Genomic DNA, 24329 nt, shown 5'->3' with positions numbered 1-24329 from the left:
AGGGAAATATTTTAGTATGCAAGGACAGTAGGATGTGTGTTTTCAGCAAAAGAAGGTATGAGGAATGGAAATGCATTGTGTTAAGGGGAAAGAAAGTGATTTTTGTCCTAAAGCTGATTAATTCTAAATGTGAAAGAAAAAAATAAGGGATAAACAAATATAGGTTCAGAAAGTTGTGGCGGGCTTGTGGGAAGGGAGGACTGAGAACAGTTTTGTGCATGATCAGGCTGAGATTGGATTAAATTTAATTAGGTAAAAAGTTAGTTATTGAAGGTGAGCTGGTGCATATTGGAGTTTTGTTTTCTGTTAAGAGGAAAAAGTTTTCTTGAAATGTTGAGCTACTTTTTTTTTTTTTAAAGGACTTTTATTTTTTTATTAATACTGACACATATTCTTTTTCTTTTTTAATGGCTACTTTTTAATTAATTAATTAATTAATTAATTAATTAATTTTTGGCTGTGTTGGGTCTCTTAGTTTTCGTGTGAGGGCTTTCTCTAGTTGCGGCAAGTGGGGGCCACTCTTCATCGCGGTGCGCGGGCCTCTCACTATCGTGGCCTCTCTTGTTGCGGGACACAGGCTCCAGACGCGCAGGCTCAGTAGTTGTGGCTCACGGGCCCAGTTGCTCCGTGGCATGTGGGATCTTCCCAGACCAGGGCTCGAACCCGTGTCCCCTGCACTGGAAGGCAGACTCTCAACCACTGCGCCACCAGGGAAGCCCCATGAAAACTTTTAATAGAAATGTCTGGAGACATTTTTGGTTGTCAGAGTGCGAGTAGGGGAGTTGCTATTTGCATTAGAGACCAGGGATGCTGTTAATAATCATACAATGCCCAGGACAGCCCAACATGGCGGTAATGAGTTTGAGAACCCTTGAGTTACATGCAGTAAGGATACTGGAGCACTGGTGAGGTTGGAGGCAAGCTATGAAAGAAAGACAATGAATATGGTTGCTGTCCTGGTAGGGCTATGATGATAAACCACTTTATATGTAATTTTTTTATCCAAATAGTCTACACAATATTTATATTTAAATACTTTATTTTCATTTCACAAAAAAAGCAACAGTGTTTGCAGGTACACATGCCTTTCAGTCAGTGCTGGTCATATGCAAAACAAGTTATCAGAAGTATAAAGAAAAATAAGCCTTTCCCTTCACCAGTGACGAAACACAATTTGCATATATAATATTATATATACATACTATTTTCAAAATCTTTCACAAAAGACAAGATTATGATACAAATTTAGAATTCTACCCACAAGCTCAGATTCAAGGAATTGGAGATCTCTATAAGAAGTGTTTAAATACAAAAATGTGATACCTTTTACAAGTTTTGAAGTAATTACTTTTCAAAGCATTGATAGACTATTCTTCACAGCAATATGGAACATTTGGCTTTAATCAAGATAGCTGTAAGATTGTTTGTCTTGATGTGAGTTTGTTGATTAATGCAAATATTCCAATTACGCTGTAATTCTCATTTTATACACATGAGTGTATTACTGTACTGATGCTTTATACAGTTCAAGTTCTGGAGCATTTCATTCAGCTAAGCCCTGACCTTTACTTCCTTTGAAGTATTTCAGATTAAGAACTGTTGAGAAATACTGCTAAAGAAAGATGACCATGACTAACTCCAAAAAGGTGCCCCCTTTTCTTTATGATCAAAGAAGTTAAATGTGGCATGAATAAACTTTTATTTTTCCTACAGCAGCAGGTATAAGTAACAGCAAAGTATAAGCAAATTTTTCATCACTGGAACCTGAGAGTTTGATATGGTAAATAACATCTCTTTGCAAACTTTCTAGGAGTCCTATCAATCACTCAGTGTTTCTAAAAATAACAATATGGTAAATCTTCAGCATTATATTCATTATAAATTGCAGGACAAACAAATAGTGCTCAGAAGCTTGGAGGGAGGGAGAGAGGGATGGATGGATTTTACACATGCATTTTCTTTGATACAGACAAATGTGGAGTCATAACATTTACCATGTGGTGGATGAAGAGTCAATGTGAAATAATGACTCAAGAATGCTGAAAGCTAACAGGTCTGGATGTATGAAATGCATGCAAAACCATAAGATAACATCTAACAAACAGTGCAAGCACTGAAGACAAAAAGGAAGAATGAACAGGAATGGTTCAGCTAGTGAAGAAGTGAGGAGAGACAGATGCAGCCACGCAGAAAAGCTCTGGGTAGGAAAGGGCCAACTCGCCCTACCATGCGTAAGGTGCTGAAGACAGACAGGGTTTGCCACCCATATTCTTCTTGGATTAGTTTTCGGGGCCCATGTTGTCATTTACTAGAATGATGGCAGTAACTCAAAAGATTCATTCCAGAAACCAAAATAATTTCTACTGAGTACACAAGAATATGCTACTGATGAAACTGCAACAAACTGAGTCAGAATCCAGGCCTCAGAAAGAAGCTACTCTCAAGGGTCTTCAAGTGAGTTCTAGGCAGCATGTCAACTGGCTTACCACTAAGAGATGAATCAGCAAAAATATTTAAACAAACACACTTGAAGTACTGTCTTTTTGACTTTTTGGAATTTCCAAAGTACACGTCCCTTCTCATCATTTCATTCAGTTTGAATCAACCTAAGAAATGCTGGATCTGATTAGCTTTCACAACTCAACCATATCCAAGTGTCTTCTCGCATCTTATCTGCTGCATGCCTATTGCCATTAGCTACACCACCACAACGCTACACCTTTAGGTCAGATGGCAGGGATCTGGTGGGACATTTTTAGTTAGATACATTCAGAGCCCTGCAAGGGACTAAGTATTAAAGGAAAATAATGGGGGAAGAAAAGAAGCAAATCATATACGTGCATGTATATATTTACATCTTTAAAGGCATATATCCGAGGGACTAAAACAAAACCACAAAACAATAACTAACTATACTAGCTCCAGCTGAAGGAGCAAATATGTGGGAAAGGAAGAAGTAACTAACTTAATCTATGAAACTCAATTTTCATTAGTCCCTACATAGCCATGTAAAGGACTAAATACAAAATAAAATAACAAATGAAAACATTCATATGTATTAACATTCCCCTGCCAAAAATATAAATCTCTATGAAACAAGTAAGCAAACGATGCACAACTCTTCTACTTGCTGTTACCCACACAGGCAACAAGGGGAAGGGGAGAAGGGGAGGCTGTCATACACTTCTCCTCAATTTGCATCTGGTACCTCGACATCTACCCAAAGGACTAGGTATAAAATCAATAACATGGAAATATTTATACACATTTTTTAAAAGTTCATACCCTGTCCTTTCCCACTAACTACTACTCAACCCAATAATTCCTCCCTCTTAAAAAAAAAAACCAAGAAAAACCAAAAAGAACCCCAAACTGTTAAACTATTGCCCATGTCGGCAGTGAGGGAAGGGAGTAGAGGAGATTTATCATACATCTGGACCTCCATGTTTCATTATGTACCTATAGATCCCAGCAAAGGACTGGGTACTAAGTGAAATAACACATAAAATGTAGCAAACATTTGTATATATTAAAAAAGTGTGTACACACACACACACACACACTCAGACCTCTCCCATCCCTGCCTCTCCAAAAACAGAAGCCAAACATCTATTCTTCTCCCATTGCCCACCAGGCAATGAGGGAAGGGGAGCAGGGAGATTTTTCCATAGAATCAATCTCAACTTTCATTAAGTTCCTAAATAGTTATGCAAAAACCTGGATTCAAAATGAAACACCAAAAGAGGCAGCAACATTTATATACATTTAAAAATTTACATATCTTGCCCAACAAGCTCATTCCCCATTAAAAACCTCAAAACAAAGAACAGAAAACCAAATCCTCAAGTATTCATACTACTGCAGGTATACACAGGCTATAGGGGAAGGGGGAAAAGATTTATTACATCTCTGGATCTGGGCCTCTGCATTACATTTGATATTTACAAGTCCAAACAAAACACTAGGTTTGAAGTGAAAGAACAAAAAAACGCAGCAAACATTTATGTACACTAAAAAAAAAAAAATGCAAACCCAGAAATCCCCCACTACCTTGCCAAAAAAAAAGAAACACAAAACTCCAAACAACTATGCTACTAGTCATTGCCTAGACAGGCAACAAGGGAAGGGGAGGAGATTTTTTTCATAGAATGAACCTTAATTTTCATCATGTACCTAAGTATCCATGGGAAGGTTTAGGTACAAAATGAAGTAACAGAAAAAAGGAGCAAAAACCATTTATATACATTTTAAAAAGTACATATCCCTACGCTCCCAGGAGAGGGAGTGATAGAGGTAGAAATAATAATCTAGACTACTCTAAAACTATTGCCCACAGAGGCAACAAGGAAAGGGGAAGAGGGGAGATTTTCATACATCCGGACCTCCACATCTCGTTAGGTACCTGCACGTCCAAGCAAGGGACAGGTACAAAATGGAATAACACAGTATGTAACTAGCACTGTATATATACAATTTTCAAAAGTATTTATCTTGCCCTTAGTCCCTTCCCGCCCCCCAAAACTTCAAAAAGCCCAGACTACTTTAAAATTATTGCCTACACAGATAAAAGGGGAAAGGGAGAAGACTGCTATAGATCCAGAACTCTGTGGGTCATTAGCAACCTACGGGTCCAAGGGAAGGACTGGGTACCCAATGAAATACTATAATAAGGAAGTAAAAACATGAATCTATATTTAAAAAGTATTTACCCCAATACCCACAAAAGAGCCTCTGAAACTAATCAACTACTAGCCACTGCCCACATGAGCAACAAGGGAAGGGGACAAGAGGAGACTGTCAAACATGTGGACCTCCACGTCTCATCAGGTACTTTCATGTCCTATGAGAAGGACGTAGTACGAAATGAATTAGTTATAATACAAAGTAGTAGATTTATTTATATACATTAAGTACATACCCCACTCTCTCCCACCCCACAAAACAAAAACTACTATTCTATCTATGGCCCAAGGAGGCAATAAGGAAAAGGGAAAAGAGATTTGTCATACTCTGAACCTCAGTTTTCATTAAGTATATATGCATTCATGCAAAGGAACACATATAAAAATGAAATATTAAAAAGTAGCATAGGGCTTCCCTGGTGGCGCAGTGGTTAAGGATCTGCCTGCTGATGCCGGGGACACGGATTCGAGCCCTGGTCCGGGAAGATCCCACATGCCGCGGAGCAGCTAAGCCCGTGCGCCACAACTACTGAGCCTGTGCTCTAGAGCCTGCGAGCTACAACTACTGAGCCCACGTGCCACAACTACTGAGCCTGCGTGCTGCAACTACTGAAGCCCACACGCCTAGAGCCCGTGCTCAGCAACAAGAGAAGCCACCGCAATGAGAAGCCCACACACTGCAACAAAGAGTAGCCCCCAGTCGCCGCAGCTAGAGAAAGCCCGCGTGCAGCAATGAAGACCCAACACAGCCAAAAATAAATAAATAAAATAAATTAAAAAAAAAAAAAATAAAAAGTAGCATAACATTTACGTACACTTGAAAGAAGAATATACAACCCTCCCCTCTCCCTGCCCTCAAGAACAGATTAGATCAAAACAACAGAAGCTACAACTACTCTGTTAGTATGTCCACACAGGCAATAAGAGGGGAAAATGGGACATTTGTCATAGTTTTGGACCTTCACAGTTCATTAGATATCTACTTATCCATGAGAAGGATGAAGGAAATACAAAATCAAACAACACCCACAAAATAGCAGCAAACTCATTTGTACACATTTTAAAAAGAACATACTCTGCTCTTCTCCCACTATTACCATCTCCTTCCAAAAAGGGAAATCAGATAACTACTCTGTAGCTGTTGTCCATACAGGAACAATAGGACAGGTAGAAGAGATTTTCACAGGACAATATTTTACTTTTCAACAGGACAAACTATATTAAAATGAAAGAATATAAAAACATTTCAAAACACATACATACATTTAAAAAGTATATACCCCCAAAGAGCCACTCAAAGAAATCAATCAACTATTCTATAAGCTATTGCCCATGCAGGCCATAAGGGAAAGGGAGAAGAGGAGGTTTATCATACTTTTGGACTTCCACTTTTCATTTGGTACTTACTTGCCAATGTGGAGAATGAAGCACAAAATCAAAGAAAGTAAAACCCAGGAAAAAAAAAAAAAAAATATATATATATATATTGACATAAGCTTTTTAAAGTACAAATGGGAGTGTGAGGGCAGAAGGAGGAAGAAAGCTCTTTAAAAAGAGAGTTAATTCCAATTAAAAAAAAATAAAGGCAAAAGGGAGAAGAAGAGCTACATCATACCTACGAAATTCAGGTCTTGTTTTGCAAACTCAGCCCAGGAACTGCTGTTCCGGCTTATGACACATCTCCTGAGATGCATACACCTTCCCTGCAGCCCCATGAAATACATGGGGACTATGTGAACGTTCAGCAATCTGACTGCAGATTATTCCAGGTGCTTTAGATGGAGCAGACTCTTTTAAAATCCAACTCAATAACAGGCTATCCGTAATCCAACAAACTCATCACTTAACTTTCATTTCTTTCTTTCCAATATTCAGAAAGGATTCTGTTCTGTACCCAGTAAGACTGATGCGGCTCAATATCCTCTGTATACCCAGAACTCTTCTGACAGCTCTCTGTTCCTACAGTGGCTAAAGTACAGTACAATGAAAACACGAAAGGCAAAGGACATTAGCGTTAAGTAGAACCAGTGATAGTAAGAAAGTTCATGAACACCAAAACAATGGCAAACAACACAATTTCACTTAAAGAGATTTATATAAAACAAGATGGAGGAAGGCACAAACTTATGGTGGCAGCTGACACTACTTCAGTTTAATTATGTCTAATCACTTGGTATTAACAAGTGATTAGATATAAACAAACTGGACTCCTTAGATTTCTACTTTCACAGCCTTTCAGATCTCCAAAGCATACATTTTTTTCTTCTACAATAAGAAGGCACATCATACTAGTAATCTAGTAATCTAGATTACTAGTATGATGTGCCTTTTTATTAATTCAAGTAGACCGTCTCTCTGCAATGAATATAACACTTGTCAAACAGTACTTAATTGTGTCATGGATCTATGTGCTCATGTAAAATAGAATCCTATTCTGCTGTGCTTCAATCTATTTGAATTCTCAGAAATACAGTGGTAAAATAAAATTCTGGGGGAAAAAAACTTCAAAAGCTCCAATAATACTTATTATACTACATGTTCTACCTATTATTTAACCTTATATTCCTTACTTAGAGTTAGTTTTTGGAAGCCCCATACAGATGGGATAGCATAACATTAAAAAGTATGGAATTCCATGGGAAAATCTTAGGTGAAAAATGGGTAAATATCCTCTTTATATATGTAGATGTTTTCAAGCAAAATATAAAGTACAAGAATTATTATGAAGAAAGCTTTTCTCCTAAGAATCAAAGAAACACAACAATCTAGGTATAAGTCTGCATAGCTCAAAAAATTCAAGTACAGTATTCCTCCTTTAGAAGGAGTAAGATTGCCATACAGTTTTGGATACTTTCCTCTCTCTCTTTCTTCTTCCCTTCTTTCTTTCTTTCCATGGCCATTCCTTATAATCTGTTAGTTTGGCCATTACAAAAGAAAACTTTGATTTTTCAACTAAAGAAAAGTACTGTTTCTGACAGTAGAAAAAATTCAAAGCCCACCATATTAAACCTAAATCAAGCTACTCCTACCCACATTCTCTTTATTCCTTTAAGGTACTGTGGTGAACTTTAAATAAAAATGTTCAATTTCTCAAAGGCCCTATTTTAAAATATGCTTCTAATATGCAACTCTATCATATAAAATGAAAATCCACCCAACGGGTATGATTCAGAGAAAGTGTCTATGATCTATTATGCCAAAAAGCAACTTAAACAAACTGTATTCTTAGTAATAAAGTCATGATAAGAGACACCAGTATTAAAAAAATGCTTGCCATAAATGTAGAAATACTTATTTATAACATAAGGTGTATCTATGGCAGGGAGTGATAAAGGTGTACAGAGGTTTGGAGAACACTGGAATTCATAAGTAAAATAATTATAATTAACGTTAACTCGGTTTGAAATATTTTCCTGAAAGATGAAAAAGGAAGTGTTAAATATTTGGAAAATTTAATCTTTTGGCCTTGTTATTTAGCTTTACAATACAACAAAAAATTAAAAATTCTATAGCACCTGGCTATTCTTCAGAAAAAAAATATAATAGTTATAAACTTCTTCCAGAAAATAAAGGATTATTCAAAACTGCCAGTCAAAGTAGATCTGCACACTTGAGGTCAGTTCTCTATGGTTGCATGCTTCGTCAACTTCATTACCATACGTTTTGAAGCTAACTTTGAACCACATTCAAATAACATCGCTCAACAAGAAGCAACAAGTGGCTAATAAACCAGCAGCCTGCAAAGATGGTGGCTCCCACGGTAGCTCTTTCCTTATTTCACGGTGTCAGCACTTTCCAGATACTGAGAGATAGAACAGAATTCCAAAACAGATATTTTTTCTCCATTTGAATATCTTCAGAGTAGAAAATTACCCATTGTTTTTGTAGATGGTTGGCATGTAGGTGAATATAATTTGGTAATAACTACACACTGCCCAAGGACATTTTAGAAAAGACAGATGAAAAATACAGACGGGCCCTGAGCAAACTAGAACTCCTAAGAGTGCAAACAACTCAGCAGCGATCCTGGTTTCACCTTGGCTTTTGCAAAAGCAGCAGAGCCCAAGTTAACAAGCTGTCTGAATGGGTGACCGAATGAGGTGCAGGTATGCATGCTACAGCCAAAACGTCAGAGTTTCAAGGTTCTTTTCCACCCACTGGATGTTCAGCTGAATGACTTCCAAAGCCTCCTGGACACAACGAAGTCGAAAGGTTGCCTCTGACTGATTTTCAAAGAATGCCTGGACCTGTAAGTTGCACACAGAAGTATTTCAAAAGAAGAAAAGGATGGTATTTTCTCAGGTAACTCTGAATAGCCTTTTCAAATAAGCTTTAAGTTAGTGATGGCCGTGCTGATGTCTTAAGAGAAGTAGAGACGAGAAAGATTATATTTTAATATTTGAGGTATTTACATCGAGTTCCTGATCAAGTATGGTGAAATCTGAAGTAATTTTAAAAATGAATTCCCCTTACTCCCACAAGGATGAATTTTTCAATTCTAAAGTACGAAAAAAAAAAAAAAAATGGCCAAGTAACAGTAAATAAGGTAGAGTCGAAAGTTAAGCCTGGTGCCCAATTTTACCCTTGGAATGGAATTCTTCAAAAACAATTTAATCACCACTTAAAAAGAAAGTTGGCATATGTTGATTTTAATTCAAAAAAATCATTTGTATTAGGGAGACAAAGGAATATTGTTGAGAATGGAATCAGAATTTTTCCTCATTGCTGTATGAGTCATTAGCATTGATGAAGGCAGACAGAGAGAAGGGACAGGATTTGGCATGAGAAGCCACCATCTGACTTAAACTGAGCCGCCTGAGGGCAAAGGGATACCCAGCCTCCCCAGAAGCGTTTTAGACAACCAACCTCAGATAAATGTGCCCTTGTTGAAAACAGGTGAGTTGATCCAGCAACAATACTTTGTATGGTATAGGACCCCAGATGGAACCTGAAGCAACACAAACATACGGGTGAAAAGCAAAAAAATGAGTCAGCTGCTGGTAAGCAAAGTTCCTGAGTGCAAAGGAAACGCTTAATGTAAGCTACACATGCCCAAGGCAGAGAGGAGTCCTGCTCCTGGGAACGGCAGCTCGCTACGTCAGGAGTCATCCCATACACGCCTCTGCCAGTGGGAGGAGAGAGGGCAGAGGGAGTTCCAGAGAAATTCTTAGCCCATTTTCTCCTCAAAAATCACATCATACACCCAGAAGGTGTCACTATTGATTTAAAAGAAAAAATGAGCTACATGTGCTATTGAGCTGGGTGTGAGTTCCTAACCAATCCCCTGGTAGCGAGGAGGTATTTTCAGCACATGTAACTGAACAGCTATTCTGAAATAGTCCGTGGCCAGGCCAAGCTGAGTGAGCCGGCGTGGAGCAGGGCTGGGCTTGATTAGCACTTCAGTGGATCTTCCATGGAGCATCATTACGTGACTCATGCCATGGAATTACGGAATTATGTTTACGGATTTCCGGGCGTTCAGTTAAACTAGAACCGAAGCATTTTTCCTCTCACAGCAACACGTAACTCTTGTGAACCAGTACAACCCTGGGAAATGTATTCAAATGCAGAGACTGCGAACACTAAAAATTAGGGATTCTTTGAGAAACTTACTTCTGTACAAGCTTACTCCAGTTCTCTTTGACAAAATCCCACGCCAGTAAGTGTCCAGGAAAATGCCGGCCCACTGTTCTAATGATAAACGACAGCTTTTGTGTTCGGATGGTATCTCCATTGAGGCTACTTTTCATTAACCTGAAGAGCAAAGCAGTTTTAGCTTCCAAAATTATTCAGGATGAAGTGATGACTGAATTTAAATTAATACTGGTCTCCTAATTAAAGCTCTGTGGCAATTCAAGGGATATAAGTTTGGGGTTAGTCTAAGATTCATTAATAGAGTGAAAACTTGTCATTTTTTTTTAAATGAAGGAAAAACTCACCAATGAGATAAGCAGTTTAATGTACTGTCACATAGTAATAAATAGTTCTTGATGTAATAAGGACATTTAGGAAATAAATTCTAGTAGAATTTATTATAATTCTGAAGACTAGTATTTTTTTCTGTTAAAAAACTATTTGATTTGAATAGGGAGGTATCTTATTACTCTTAAAAAACTGGGCTGTCATATGAAAATGAAGACACATTTCAGAACACACTCAATAAATTTACTGATACTTCATGTGTACTAGATAATGTTCTAAATTATTGAATAACAATGCTTGAAATAGGTCATTACTACCTATCCACATTTTACAGTTTAAGAAGCTGAGGTTACATAATTGCCCCAGTTACACAGCTAATAAATATTAAAGCTGGGCATTTGAACGTAAGCATTTACTACGTGATAATATCTGCTTATAGTTAGAAAACACATACCCCTAAAAGAATGCAGCAGTATTTTTATTTATTTATTTATTTATTTATTTATTTATGGCTGTGTTGGGTCTTCGTTTCTGTGCGAGGGCCCTCACCAGTTGTGGCAAGCGGGGGCCACTCTTCATCGCGGTGCGCGGGCCTCTCACTATCGCGGCCTCTCTTGTTGCGGAGCACAGGCTCCAGACGCGCAGGCTCAGCAATTGTGGCTCACGGGCCTAGTTGCTCCGCGGCATGTGGGATCCTCCCAGACCAGGGCTCGAACCCGTGTCCCCTGCATTGGCAGGCGGATCCTTAACCACTGCGCCACCAGGGAAGCCCTGCAGCAGTATTTTTAATAGGGGAAAAAACCCAAATGCTCATCGAGATGTGATGGATTAAATAAACTATGATAAAGCCATGTTATGGAATAATACATAGCTATAAAAAAATGAAGTAGGCTTTATGATAGATCTCAAAGACTGATCACTCACTAAAGAGAACATCACAAAACACTGGGTATAGTATAAACCTATAAATACTCAGACCAGGACTGACACTGTTAACAGAGGAGAGGATAAGAACAGAAGTAAAGGATCAAACAAGAGATACTTTCACGTTTTACACCATTTTCTTAGGTACTGTTTAAATACTTTATCGTGGAAATTTATCAGTGTATTAATAGTCTAAAGCAAAATTATTACTAATTTAAAAATAAAACCTTTTCTCTATGTGCTTGGGTCAGAGGCTGGCTACTACTTTAAAGAACATGACCATTTACAGTGTATCCTTTGGAAAGTGGATCTGGGCAGGTGCTGAAGACATCTCTGGGACACTATTATGATTTATAGGAGCAAAATTATACAAGAGAAGCAACGAGACCCAAGTGCCTCCCTCCACCCCTTCCTGGCACTGACTTTCTTTCGAGATACTTCCTATTTCTCTAGGCTACTCAGAGCTCCTCTCCCCTGCCACTGACTGTTCTTCCTGTCGGGAGGCCCTACTCACTGCCCTTCTTTCCCCATGTGAGGCTTCCATTTTCAGGTCTTCATCAGCTGAGTCATTAAAAAGGAAAAGTCTGACAAACTCGCATGAAGGTGTAACCTATAAGCTTTTACATGGTACCTTTTTCTGAAGTGTCTGCATTTTCAAAGTGACAGCTGCGACAGAACAATGCCTTGACCAAAAAGAATGAAGCGCTAACTGTGGAATTAAAGACAACATGCCAAGGGGATGAAGACGTTTTTAGGGAGAAAGCAGGGCTGTGGCTCTTGGCACCTCCAGCCTCTCTGGGCAAAGCACTGTCTCCTATGGGTGCAGGTCCGATCCCTGAGATGCAGCCCTGCACACGCAGGCTCCTCACCATATAGTGTGCAAGTCAGGTCCGGCCTGGGAGCAAAGGGAGGAAAAGCGGGATTCCCCACCTGAGGAGCGTTGTGCTTTTATGCTTTTGGTCTCTATAGATCATATTCCTTTGGTGGTTTCATACCAGTAAAGTTTCCGTGCATCCTCTGAGCTGGCAAGAGCTTCAAGTATTTTATTCTTCTCTGCTTCAGAGCCTATAGAGACATATTTGCTGAAGAGGAATGACCAGCCTTTCTCAGTTTTCGCTCCAACCTTGAACACAGTTGTCATGACATCAGTGGGTAGGCTGTAAGAGAGGTGGTCAAATATGAGAAGAACAAGAAAAAAAACCCCTGAATACAAAGGCAAGGAATTGACTAGTGGTAGTGTTCTGGGGTACAGAGCAGGTAATAATAAGAGTCTTTACTGTACAATTAATTGTCAAGAAAATGATTAATTCAGTGGCTGCTACTTTCCTAGTGGTGTGACTAAAAGAATATCAATTCAATTTAATACAATAATTATTCACTGTGTACCCACAAAGAACCAGGCAAGCAAATGGCTGGACACTGTGGAGGGGAAGAAGAATGAGACACGGTCTCTGCCCTCAGGAACTCACAGGCTATCACCAAGTACAGAACAGTAAATGTATACATCATAATACAGTGTGGTAAGTCCCACGGTCGAAATACAGCAGCAAATGTAGCAGGAGGGGTGAGAAGAGGGGTAGAAGCACAGTTTGCTGCCTTATTAAGATCTCAGAGCTGAAGAGGGCTTCAACGGGTTACCCAAATACCCTACCCGATGCTTGAATCTTTTCCCATAATGCCCAGTAAGGAACCTGGAGAGAACCAATCATCATCAAAAACATTTCTACTAACTGCTAACTCCACCTGCTGTGTTTTATTCCTAAATAAAAAGAGACTTGTTTGACACCTCACACCCATTAGGACAGCTGCTATCAAAAACCCAGAGAATAAGCGTCGGTGAGGATGTGGAGAAACTGGAACCCTTGTGCACTGTTGGTAGGAATGTAAAATAGTGCAGCCCCTATGGAACACATTATGGGGGTTCTTATAAAATTAAAAATGAAACTACCATATGATCCAGCAATACCACTTCTAGGTATATACAATATATGAAAGAACTGAAGCAGGGTCTCAAAGAGATATTTGTACACCTATGTTCATAGCAGCATTATTCACAAGAGCCAGAAGGTGGAAGCAACCCAAATGTCTATCAATGGATGAATGGATGAACAAAATGTGGTACATACATACAATGGATTATTCAGCCTTAAAAAGAAAGGAAATTCTGACATATGCTATAACATGGGTGAATCTTAAGGACATTATGTTAAGTGAAATAAACCAGTCACAAAAAGACACATACTGTATGATTTCACTTATATGAGGTATTCAGAGCAGTAAAACTCCTAAAACAGAAGGTAGAATGGTGGCTGTCAAGGGCCAGAGTTGGGGGAAAATGGGGAACTGCTGTTTGGGTAAAGAGTTTCAGTTTTGCAAGATGAAAGAATTCTGGAGATCTGTTGCACAACAGTGTGAATATACTTACACTACTGAACCGTACACTTAAAAATTGTTAAGATACTAAACTTTATGTTGTATGTACTTTACCACACACACACAAAAAAAACAGTCGGGCTTGAGAATCAGGTACGTAGTGTTCACCTACATCAACACTGTTGTATAACATTTATGACCCAGGACGTAGAGGTCCTGGTTTCAGTATACGATGTAGGGCACAGAAGAGAGACCGAGGTCATTTGAGTGGACGCGCACATCACCTCTGAGTTCCATTGGATGCCACCCAGTCGTTAAACAGCTTCATGGCGGCGGTGCTGCAGTTCTCCAGGCGGTGGGTGCAAGCGAAGTCTAGCAAGGCTGAGCGCAGCTCCCGAGCAGATGGGCTGCCCTCATCCGTCCACGTCTGCTGTTGGATTTGGCTTTGAAGCAATTTAAATACCTTGTTCTAGAGAGACAGAATGGATTGTAACAGAGTGATCATAATTAGGACAACCAGAAAAATCAGGACAACTAGGTCTCTTTTTTCCCCAACACTAACCCAAAGAGAAAAAAAAAGGGGGACACAGGCATTACTCACTAAATATCAACTGACATACGAAGTCCACATACAGCTGGGATAGAACTCTTCAATAACTAAGGCCATAAATAAGGTTGCTATAGCCAAGGTGGACTTAATGACATAAGACAGAGAGAATTAATGACTTCTGTGCAGTAGGGAACCTTTCTTCTGTGTATACTCAGCTAGAAGTTATTTTCCTGCCAAAAAGTATCACCTATCACCACTGCTGGAAGGAAGCTGGAACTTCCTGACCTCGTGACTTTAGAATCCATAAATCCATTCAGCAGTGAGAGAAAAATATACTTCTTTACTGATGGATAGACGCTTAAATGTTTCTGAATCCAGTGTTAAAGGAATATTTAAAATATCATCTAGTTTGATGCTATAACAAATTAATCTAATCAAATTAGCAAGAAAATGAGGCCTGCAGGGCAGAATAGTTGTTTATAGTTATTTTTCTCCTTCCCCAACTTTTTATTTAAAAAAGTTTTAAACCTACAGGAAAGCTACAGGAATAGTAAAATTAATACCCATATGTTAGATTCACTGTTTTTTATTTAACACTCTTACATTTGTGTATAGCAACACATACACACATATTTTTCTGGTTTTAGCTCAACTATATGAAAGTGAGTTATAGATATCATGATATTTCATTTATTAATACTTAAGCATGCAATTCCCCTATGTAACCATAATACCTTATCACACTTAAGAAAATTAACAGTTATTCAATAGAATCATCTACTATTAAGTCCACTGTTACAATTACTTCTGAATGAGATGTCATTCTTAAATATATACTTATGGTATTAAGAAACCAACAGATATCTTATTTCTTTTTCATCTCTTCTCAGAACAAAAGTGTGGAAGCTGTTCATAGTATATGGAACTATTTCCATATTCCAAGCTGTGGTGCAGGGGGGAGGAGTGAGGACACAGGGGATTTAAAAAAATCACCATATAAAATATGCATTTATGAATGTCACTAAAAGGAACAAAAATTCTAATATAAAAATGCTGATAGGTATTTTTTTAGAAAACCTTCATGGCTACAAATAAGGAGACTCAAAACGAAAACAATTTAGAGGCATCTCGGCCCACAGGGTTCTCGGCACAGGAGGGTCTCCTCCCACTGGTACTCTAACACCATCACCGCCACGTCTCATCTCAAGTAGTCAAGTGCCACAGATGACCACATACAACGCCTCTTAAGCCCCCCCAAATTAGTTCAGGCTCCTCACAGAGCATAATATTCTTCTAGAGTGCCTCTGTCAGTAGTTAAAATGAATCCTAGTTGGAGAGTTTTAAACTGCTGAGGCCATTTTCTCACCAGACCTTCTCTGAATAAGTCTCTTGTGGATCTGACTATGAGAATGGAAAAAAGAATCTGTACAAGAAGATGGACTCAAAGTTTGTGATAACATGTCAACTCCCTTTTGTTTGTTTGCTTCAAAAGCAATGAAATAGAGAACAGACACCTTGTGGAACGTGTGAATAACAAAGCTTGCCAGTCACTGGGAAGATGTGAAGTGGAAAAATACTTGCCATGCTGACTGATAGTGCAAGGAACATAAAAGCAATGCAGGAGATCCTGCTGGATACACATGACTGCACTGGCACATGTTGTCTTCCACTGTCCTGACTTTCTCAGTGGCTTCATGATAGCATTATGATGCAGAAAAGAAATTTAAAAGCTACTCATAACTGTCAAAAAGAAACAAAGGAAGAATGAGAGAGAGAGAGAAAAAAGTTCCATACTTACAATACCATTAAAAAAAATTCAGTGGAGAAAAATGGCAATGATCCTTAAGAGTTTACTAAAACAAAGAAGCCAGTGGGGAAAAATAGAACTTTAAAGTACTGGCAGTATGGGAAACCTGACACTTGAAGATGCTAAAGCTAATTCCTGAGCAGTTGCTCCATTGGAATTATGGGGTATAACTTTACTACTTATACCCTGTACCAAAGAGTCAAGAGGAAGTCCCCAAACAGTTGATTTTAAATATATTTCAGGGGAATTCCCTGGCGGTCCAGTGGTTAGGACTTGGCGCTTTCACTGCCACGGCCCTGGTTCAATTCCTGGTCGGGGAACTAATGTCCTGCAAGCTGGATCATTTTTATCATTTGAAAAAAAGTATTTCAAATGATAACATACAAGAGTAAAAGATTTTATTTAAAAAAAGAATAATTCTGTTTTTAGAAAATTTGGATTATAAAATCTTTTTGTAAGTAATTCAAGTTATATTTTTAATATTAATAAATCACAGCAAGTGCTTCAAATTATCTTTCCTTTTTAGAAATAAAATTAAACCTGTTTTTCCATGGTTCTGCATTAATTTTTTGAAATTTAACCTCATTAAACAATAGAATTCAATCCTCTGATTTCATAAAGTGAAGATGGTAGGGAGAGGGAATAAATTGATGAGTTATACAAGCTATGTACATGCAATACTATGCAACAACAATAACACAAAATGGTTTTAAAAATAAAACACAGGGCAAGATGCTGGCACTTATGTTATATATTACATTTTGATATACTGCTTTAATTTTACACTGATGTTCCCAGGGAGTTCTTTCTTGGGTCAACTGAGCTTCTTAAAAGTGAAGTGTCAGCTTTTATTGCAAAAGGTTTATCCCACCAAGCCCTCATATGTAAAAGAATGACAGAGTTATAAGTGATGAAACAGGAATATGACTGAGATCAGATTTTAGCATCAGATGTGCACAATTTGAAACAACTCAAATGTGCTTCCAGACCCTACCCACCACACACCACAGCAGACATCACAAAATGTGATATATGGGTAATATATGTTATGTGGGTCTGTGCAGCCTAAATAACACAGTGACCAATAAATGTACACAATGCTCTGGTGACACTGACTTAAAAAATTAATTAGACATCAGTCTTAATTACAAATACTATTTGAAGATTGGATCTAAGGTCTCAGAAAGGTCTGCCATTCTAATCTCATCTATGGTGTGTCAGATTTCACATTTTGAGCATTTTAATGCTACTAGAATGCCCTAAGATTAGAATAAGAATTTTAAAGAGACAGTTTCTCCCTCTTGAATTAAGGCTAACATGACTTTTAACTAACAATCAAGTGCATGAAGACCTCCAGCAGTAAGGGTCTTACAAACACATACTAAGCCTCCTGCCCTTGCCCTCTAACCACTAATCCCATGGACTGGGGTTATGTATATTCTGCTATGTTCTGAATAAACACATACCTGCCCAGTAAACTGGAAACCATCATTTGGGATGAAGATGCAGAGTTAGCTGAAAATATTCAAAAGATCTAACTCCTTGAACTGAGTTCAGCATCTGTGTTCTCAGCACAGGGACAGCCTCAGTATCAAGTGCTTCCTGACACCAGGCCCTCAATAGACTTAATGGAGAGAGGCAGGCAGAAGAGTGGCTTCTGCCATCATGAACTTTAACAAGGCTTCAAACTATTTTGATGTAAAATATCAGTTTAAAAAAGGGGGAAAAAAGATAGCAAGAAACGGCTTTGATTTTTCCAATAAAAGGGTATCCTCTGAAAGATGACATTGCTAAAACACAAATGAAAATACAGCCATATAACACAAAGAGCAGGGTCTGGAGTGAAAGTAATCTGGGTTTGAATCTCAGCTTTATCATTTACTAGGTAAGTGACTCTGGGGAAGTTATTTAGTTTCTCGTCTATGTAATGGGGGTAGAAATATCTATTTGGCATTGTGTGAGGATTAAATGAGGTAATCTGCATTAAGCACTAAGCAGGGTGTGCAGAATATAATAAGCACTGAAATGTACTTGTTTCTGGTATGTTTCACTCACTTATTCATTCAACATTTATTGAGTGTCACTATGGGCCAGGTCACATTGCAGGTGCTGGTTTTTATTAAGGCTGGTAGTTGAAAGCCTTATGAAATAGAAGAATGATAAAAATCTTAGTAATAAGAAGATGCCTCAGAAATCATCTAACTGAAGCATCTCACTTACGGGTAGGGATGGGGGGTGGCTCCTTTGGGGTCAGATCAGAAACTTGTAGGAAAGGTGCTTTTCAAACTCCATATGGCCCCCTGTCCTGCACTCCCTCCCCGCACTGAGAATCACGCACATGATGAGAGAAGTCATCACAGGGGTTGTGCGGCGTAACAGAAAGAGCAGCAGAAAAGAGGATTAAAAAAAAAAAAAAAACAATCCAACACCTTCTTTTTAACAGGGAGGACACCAAAATCCTAAAAGACTTAATCTAATTCCTGGTCCATCACCTTCTTCTTTTTCCTGAAAGCTGCCTTTTTTTGCCTGGTCCTTGGAAAACCTTGCTTTAGTTTATAAAGCAAACCTTGTTGTCAGAATGTGATTCAGAGAATTAGATAAGACAAAGAATTCATCACTCCTTCCCAAACTTTTAAAGACACTGTCAACAATTTAATACTGAAAGTGTCTAAAATAACAACTGTTAAGATCAGGCAATTGGTTTTTAAAAAGGTGAAACGGTCTCCAACACCAAGGCTCCTTTAGTGCTTTGCAGAGAAACTTATGTTCACCAGCATCACCATTCGTAAGACAGTTATCAGTGAGGACTCCTAAAACAGAATATTCTCAGTACAAACATAACTGTCATTTTATAATGACCAGAGGAAATTAATGGGGAGCACTACTTTGCAAAAGGGCCTATTTCAAGCATTTATTATATAAAAATAAACCAAGATTTGAATAGAGACGTTTTCTTTTCATGTGGCCCCATTTTGTCAGAAGTCTATATTTTGATATTCAGACAAGATCATGTCATGCTAACCCTTTATCAACTCCTCAAGGTAAGAAATGACATTTTGATTCAAAGTAAAGATTTCACAACTAAGTGAAGAAAATGGAATTCAACTGGTTGCTTTTTCAGTCTATTAATGCTGAACGGAACATGCACAACACCAGGAAAGGCAAGCAACAAAGAGAACTTGGCAAAAAGGCAGATTTACCACCAGTCTTGAGGCCAGATCCATGTGCCCCAGTTCTTCAAGGTTATAGATGAGTTCCGTCTGGAACAGGGCTTCCGTGATGGGTGCAGTAGAGGTCTCATTTCTAAGATAATCAATCAAATCAAAAGCTCTCTGAAGAGGCACCTTGCCTAGGCTAAAGGGTAAAAGAACAAAAAAGTAAATATGCCAAGACAGGCAGATGAACTGTATGTATGCTGAGAGACAAATGGCTAGATGGGGTGGGAGGGGATCCTGAAGACCTAAATTTTAAGCTTTGGGTGGTATTCTGTAAAGTTAGACTAAATATTATTATCTTTGATTAGTTCGTGTGTGTGACTCAAGGTTAAAGACACATCGCAGGAGGAATAAACACATAGCTCAGTTTTTGTTATATAAGTCACCTGTAAATTGCTACTGATTCAGGAAAAGTATTATAATATTTTAGGTGAGAAAAGATGAAGAGTGCTAGTTTTATTTATGTATTAATTACTTTTATTTATCAGGTGAGAGCAGGTGGCAGAAAGAGGATTTGAATCAGGAAGAACTTTTTTATTTGTTATTTGTATGGGAATTTGTCAAACTTGTTAAGGCAAGGTCTGCTGTGAATTTATGGTGAGCACATTTAAAAAATTAACCACTTTATAGAAATCACAACAATGATGGCTGAGATGATGTAAGGTCACTTCATAAAATATGAACCAGAATAGGACGGTCAAGAGCAGTCAGAAGGAACACATTTGAATATTCCTTGTGTGTCTGACCCATTAACAACCTAAACCAGTAATCTTGCTCTTCAGAGGATATTCATACATGGGGTCATGGCCATTCTTGGCTTCGGGACTGTGTGGCTTGCGGGATGGCTGGGGAGGTAAGTGGTGCTCCAGCTCTCAGAGATGTCCCTCAAACTAGTGAGGGAGCACCAAGCTTTATGCTGAAACCACCTGCTGCTCGACAAGAATCCTCTCATGAAATAAAGCAAATGCGGAACTTCTACATCAATTTATTCAGCAAACATGTGTCCTGCTTGTTGGTATCTACAGTCTTGAAATATTATTTAAATCTTATTACACAACTGTTCAATATGTTTGTAGCTGATGTTTCTAGATAGACTATAAAGCCCCTGAAGGCAAGGAATATGTCTTATATCTTCCCAATCCTCCAAAATTAATTATACCTAACAGGCAATACATGCTAGTTCTTTTGAATTGCTTTTCTATAATGTCCTTTTCCTCGAGAATACTTATTTAAAAACAAAACAAAATAAGACCCAAGACAAGCATACTCTACCCTGCAAGTTCAAAGATGTTGTTGATGAGGTTGGCTCGATCTTTGTCACTCAGGACATAAGGATTTATTTTCAACTGTTTGATCAGTGCTTCCCAGTTGTTGTCTGCATAATGTACAATATAATAGCCAGTCATGTCTGTATTGACCTTGATCCACTTCACTTCTTCTGTGAGATTGATGACAACTAATACAGACCAAAAAATGAGAGAGAGAGAAGGTAATAGGGAAAGAAAAATATTAAACAGATACTTTGTTTTGTTTCAAAGTTAATACGGTATTATTATGTAATATTCCACTAAGAAACTAAATGTCTGCCTCCCAGGGCAGTTATTTTCGTGTTAACAAAGATCACCACTCATTCACTTAACAATTATTTATTTAATGGTAAACAAGGTAGACATGTGCCTTCTCTTATAGATCTTACAATCTAATGTAACCAGGTGAGTAGAATATCATATAAATGTTGTCTATGGAAAAAGAAAACATGGCATTCTGTAGAAGCACAGAGTAGTAATGCTTCATCCCCTAGGGAAGGTTAGGAGAAATTTCTTGGAAGAAATGACATCAAAGTTGAGACTTCAGGATACACAGGTGTTGTTAGCCAAGTAAGAGGGACTCTGAGTGTTCAAGGCCCAGAGAGAAAGTGTACACAGAGTCCATACACTGAACCGGCTCCCAAGTTCACTGTGGCTAGAGGAGAGAGGCCGGGAGACGGGCAGTGTGTGCAGGGTGAGGCACAGGGGAAGACAGTGAGAGAACTATAGGAAATGTGTTCCATCTCAGCCTTTGTCTTTGTTTATGTTAGCAAAGGAAGCACAAACAAAGCCATTTAAAAAGTCACATAATTCAAAGACAGCAAAATAAACATTAGGGAAGGACTAAGGTCTCATTAAGCACAAATAAGAAATTACTGATTAAAATAATAGAAAATTGATAATGCATTTTTTTGGCCCCTACCATTAAATATAAATGCTGAGAGAATTGTTAGAAATTTATATGGAATGATTTCAATTAACGTACAATTAACAAGAAGCTAAAAATATGTGACTATAAAAAATATTACTACAAAAGCTGGACTACAAAATATATACAGGAATTTTAAAAACCTTTAAAATTACCAATCAAGAAATGTCCTTCAAAGTTGGCAGTGAGGACATGAATTTAAAACAATAGTTAAGGGTATGCTTCTAAGTATCTTAAGGTTTAATATTTATTAGACTATAAACCCCATGAGCTTTAGTTTGTGCACTGCTAATCCCTCAGCACTAGAACAATATTCCTAGCAAGTACTCAAAAAATACTCAGTGAATTAACGAATGAACAAAACGATTACGTCATGGTAAGTTGTTTCAAACGAATCTAAATAAAGTTTGTAGATGTTTATGATGTAAGTTTTCTTCCCCATTTTAAAGTAGAGAATATAATTTTTTAAATTATAAGAGAAAGAGTAGAGATAAGAAAAGTGATCTAAACTCAGATGATAAAAGCATTACGGGGCATATTTTCTGCCAAGATTTTTCCTACAAACATTTTAACTGAATTAATATTTAATATACTGGATCTATATACATTTATTTTATACTGGCTTTTCACCTATCAGATTTCACCTCCTGCCATTTTCTCACTGTCTTCATATGCAGTATTCAAGTATCTTCAGAATATTTTATTTCGAGACCTACCACAGCTTAACCAATCTCCTATTTGGAAATATTTAGGCTGTTTTAAAATATTCACTATCATAATAATTATATATAAAGGTTTTTACACATAAAATGCTTTGGAAACACATTTAAACCCTTTAGTACCTGAAGTCGTAGGGTTGATCAACTTCAAAAGCATGAATTATTTAAATTTATCAGATTTTCTTAATGCCTTAGTTACTCTAATTCTACTGAAACTGTAAAAGATTTTTAAGATGGAAAGACTTACTGATCATTTCTTACCATGACATATCAGATAATCAGTCTTTTTCATTAAAAAGAACTCCATACTAATTTGTTTTATTGCTGCTATAGCAACAGATGGGAAAGATTAATTACATTAATAGGGTTTATTCCTTTTCTAGAGCAGAATGCCGTTCTAAGGATTATTTGTGATGGCAACAGTAGCTGCTCCAAGTTGGAGATATTTTTAACAAACCTATGACTAATGAAATTAACTTTATCATTAGCTAACGCAAAAATATCAACACTCTCCGGGTCACCAAACACAATTTCCTACAGAGCTTTTATGAAGAAAGGACCTTGGGAAGAAGAACTAAAGAGCTTCAAATCTCCCTTTCCCAACAAAGGAGGCAAGGAATGATAAGTATGGCAATTTTCCCATTGGATAGATACAGGAAAATATTGAAATACAGAGCATCTTCGCTGATAAGCAACTTGCCATGTTGTAAACCTAGCCAAGTCCAGATGGTAGAGAGGAGGAACACAGCTGGGAGTGTGCATGAATTACTGTCATTTCGATGACAGAATATAAAGCAGTGCAGCGACAGCATAGAGAGGAAATTTATCATTTAAAGAATCAACATATTAGTCTCTTTCAGGTCTTCTGAGTGATCCAGAATGGAGGACCTTAAAACCACAGGTATCAAAAAATAATAGCTTTGCACACAAGGGAGGTAACTACATCCTGCAGCTCAAATGTGGATGAGGCTATCCTCATATGTTTTTAATTTATTATAATCATTAACAGATTAACAGTTCAATTTTCACAGTCCACTGAGTAGTAAAACAAGAGTGAGCAACTCCAATGTTAAATGGCAGAAGCCCAGATTAAGTAATCTAATAGTGATTTTAAAAAAACGTTTGTCAATGAGTTATGAAAATCAACTACTGTTTTATAAAGAAACATTAAAGCACAGAAACAAAAAATATGTTTTCACTATAAAGCTGCAAAATTTCCTGTGTAGCTTGCTCCAGAGGGCTAGCATGATACATGCAGTTGAGCTGCATGCATCCCCTTCGGTTCAAAAGCATTCCTTTCTCCAGTACTCCTTTCTTCCCCTTTATTTTATTAGGGGGAAAAGGCAAGAGCAGAGAATGGCACATGATAAATATCCAATCCTAACTACATGCCCTTCCTCCTTCCTCTTTTTTTCAACTGCCTTTCATTTCAATGCCATGTCCTTTAGTTTCAGAGAAATATTTCTGGCACAGTGATATCCTTTTAGAAACATGAATGTTCCAAGTTAGAGTTAATATAAAAATTTCCTATAGTGAAAGAGATTAGGTTTGAATAAAATGTGGAAGAGAGAGAGAGGAAAGAGGAGGGGGGAAAGGAAGGAAGAGAAGGGAGAGGGAGACATTTTAGTGTAATTTCCTCAATAGGTAGTTTAGAAAAATGGTCCCATTCAGCACTTCTTATGCAAAAAAACTATTAACCATCCAAAATCCATGTACGTGGGGAAAAGTGACAAAAGTACTGACCACATATAACTTCTATATTTGGTTGAACTAATGGACTAACCCAGCAACCCTGACATTAGAACGCACGAAACTATACTATAGATTTAACAAACCACCAAGATAACACATTGTACGAAAGTCATATGGCATAAAATAAGCCTCTGTAGTCACTGTCTGTGC

The 24329-nt window shown here is 37.9% G+C and overlaps 1 protein-coding gene across 2 annotated transcripts in view; it reads right to left on the bottom strand.

The window, feature by feature from the left end:
• Positions 1-1021: 1021 nt before the first annotated feature.
• The window catches only part of LNPEP (leucyl and cystinyl aminopeptidase), a 116940-nt gene continuing 93632 nt past the window's right edge, over positions 1022-24329 (bottom strand). For both annotated transcript variants that reach the window (XM_082375716.1, XM_082375717.1), the window contains 7 exons: positions 20746-20929; positions 19459-19612; positions 14186-14370; positions 12524-12685; positions 10296-10436; positions 9549-9630; positions 1022-8929 (listed from right to left, as the gene is read on the bottom strand). In XM_082375716.1, coding sequence (XP_082231842.1) covers positions 8798-8929; positions 9549-9630; positions 10296-10436; positions 12524-12685; positions 14186-14370; positions 19459-19612; positions 20746-20929 — 1040 coding nt within the window. In that variant the 3' untranslated portion in view covers positions 1022-8797. The remainder of the gene's footprint in view (positions 8930-9548; positions 9631-10295; positions 10437-12523; positions 12686-14185; positions 14371-19458; positions 19613-20745; positions 20930-24329) is intronic.

Source organism: Balaenoptera borealis (genome assembly GCF_965194805.1).
Source record: "Balaenoptera borealis genome assembly, chromosome: 2".
Taxonomy (NCBI): domain Eukaryota; kingdom Metazoa; phylum Chordata; class Mammalia; order Artiodactyla; family Balaenopteridae; genus Balaenoptera; species Balaenoptera borealis.
The sequence above is the reverse complement of the archived record's forward strand: the minus strand, read 5'-3'. Positions and strand labels throughout refer to the sequence as shown.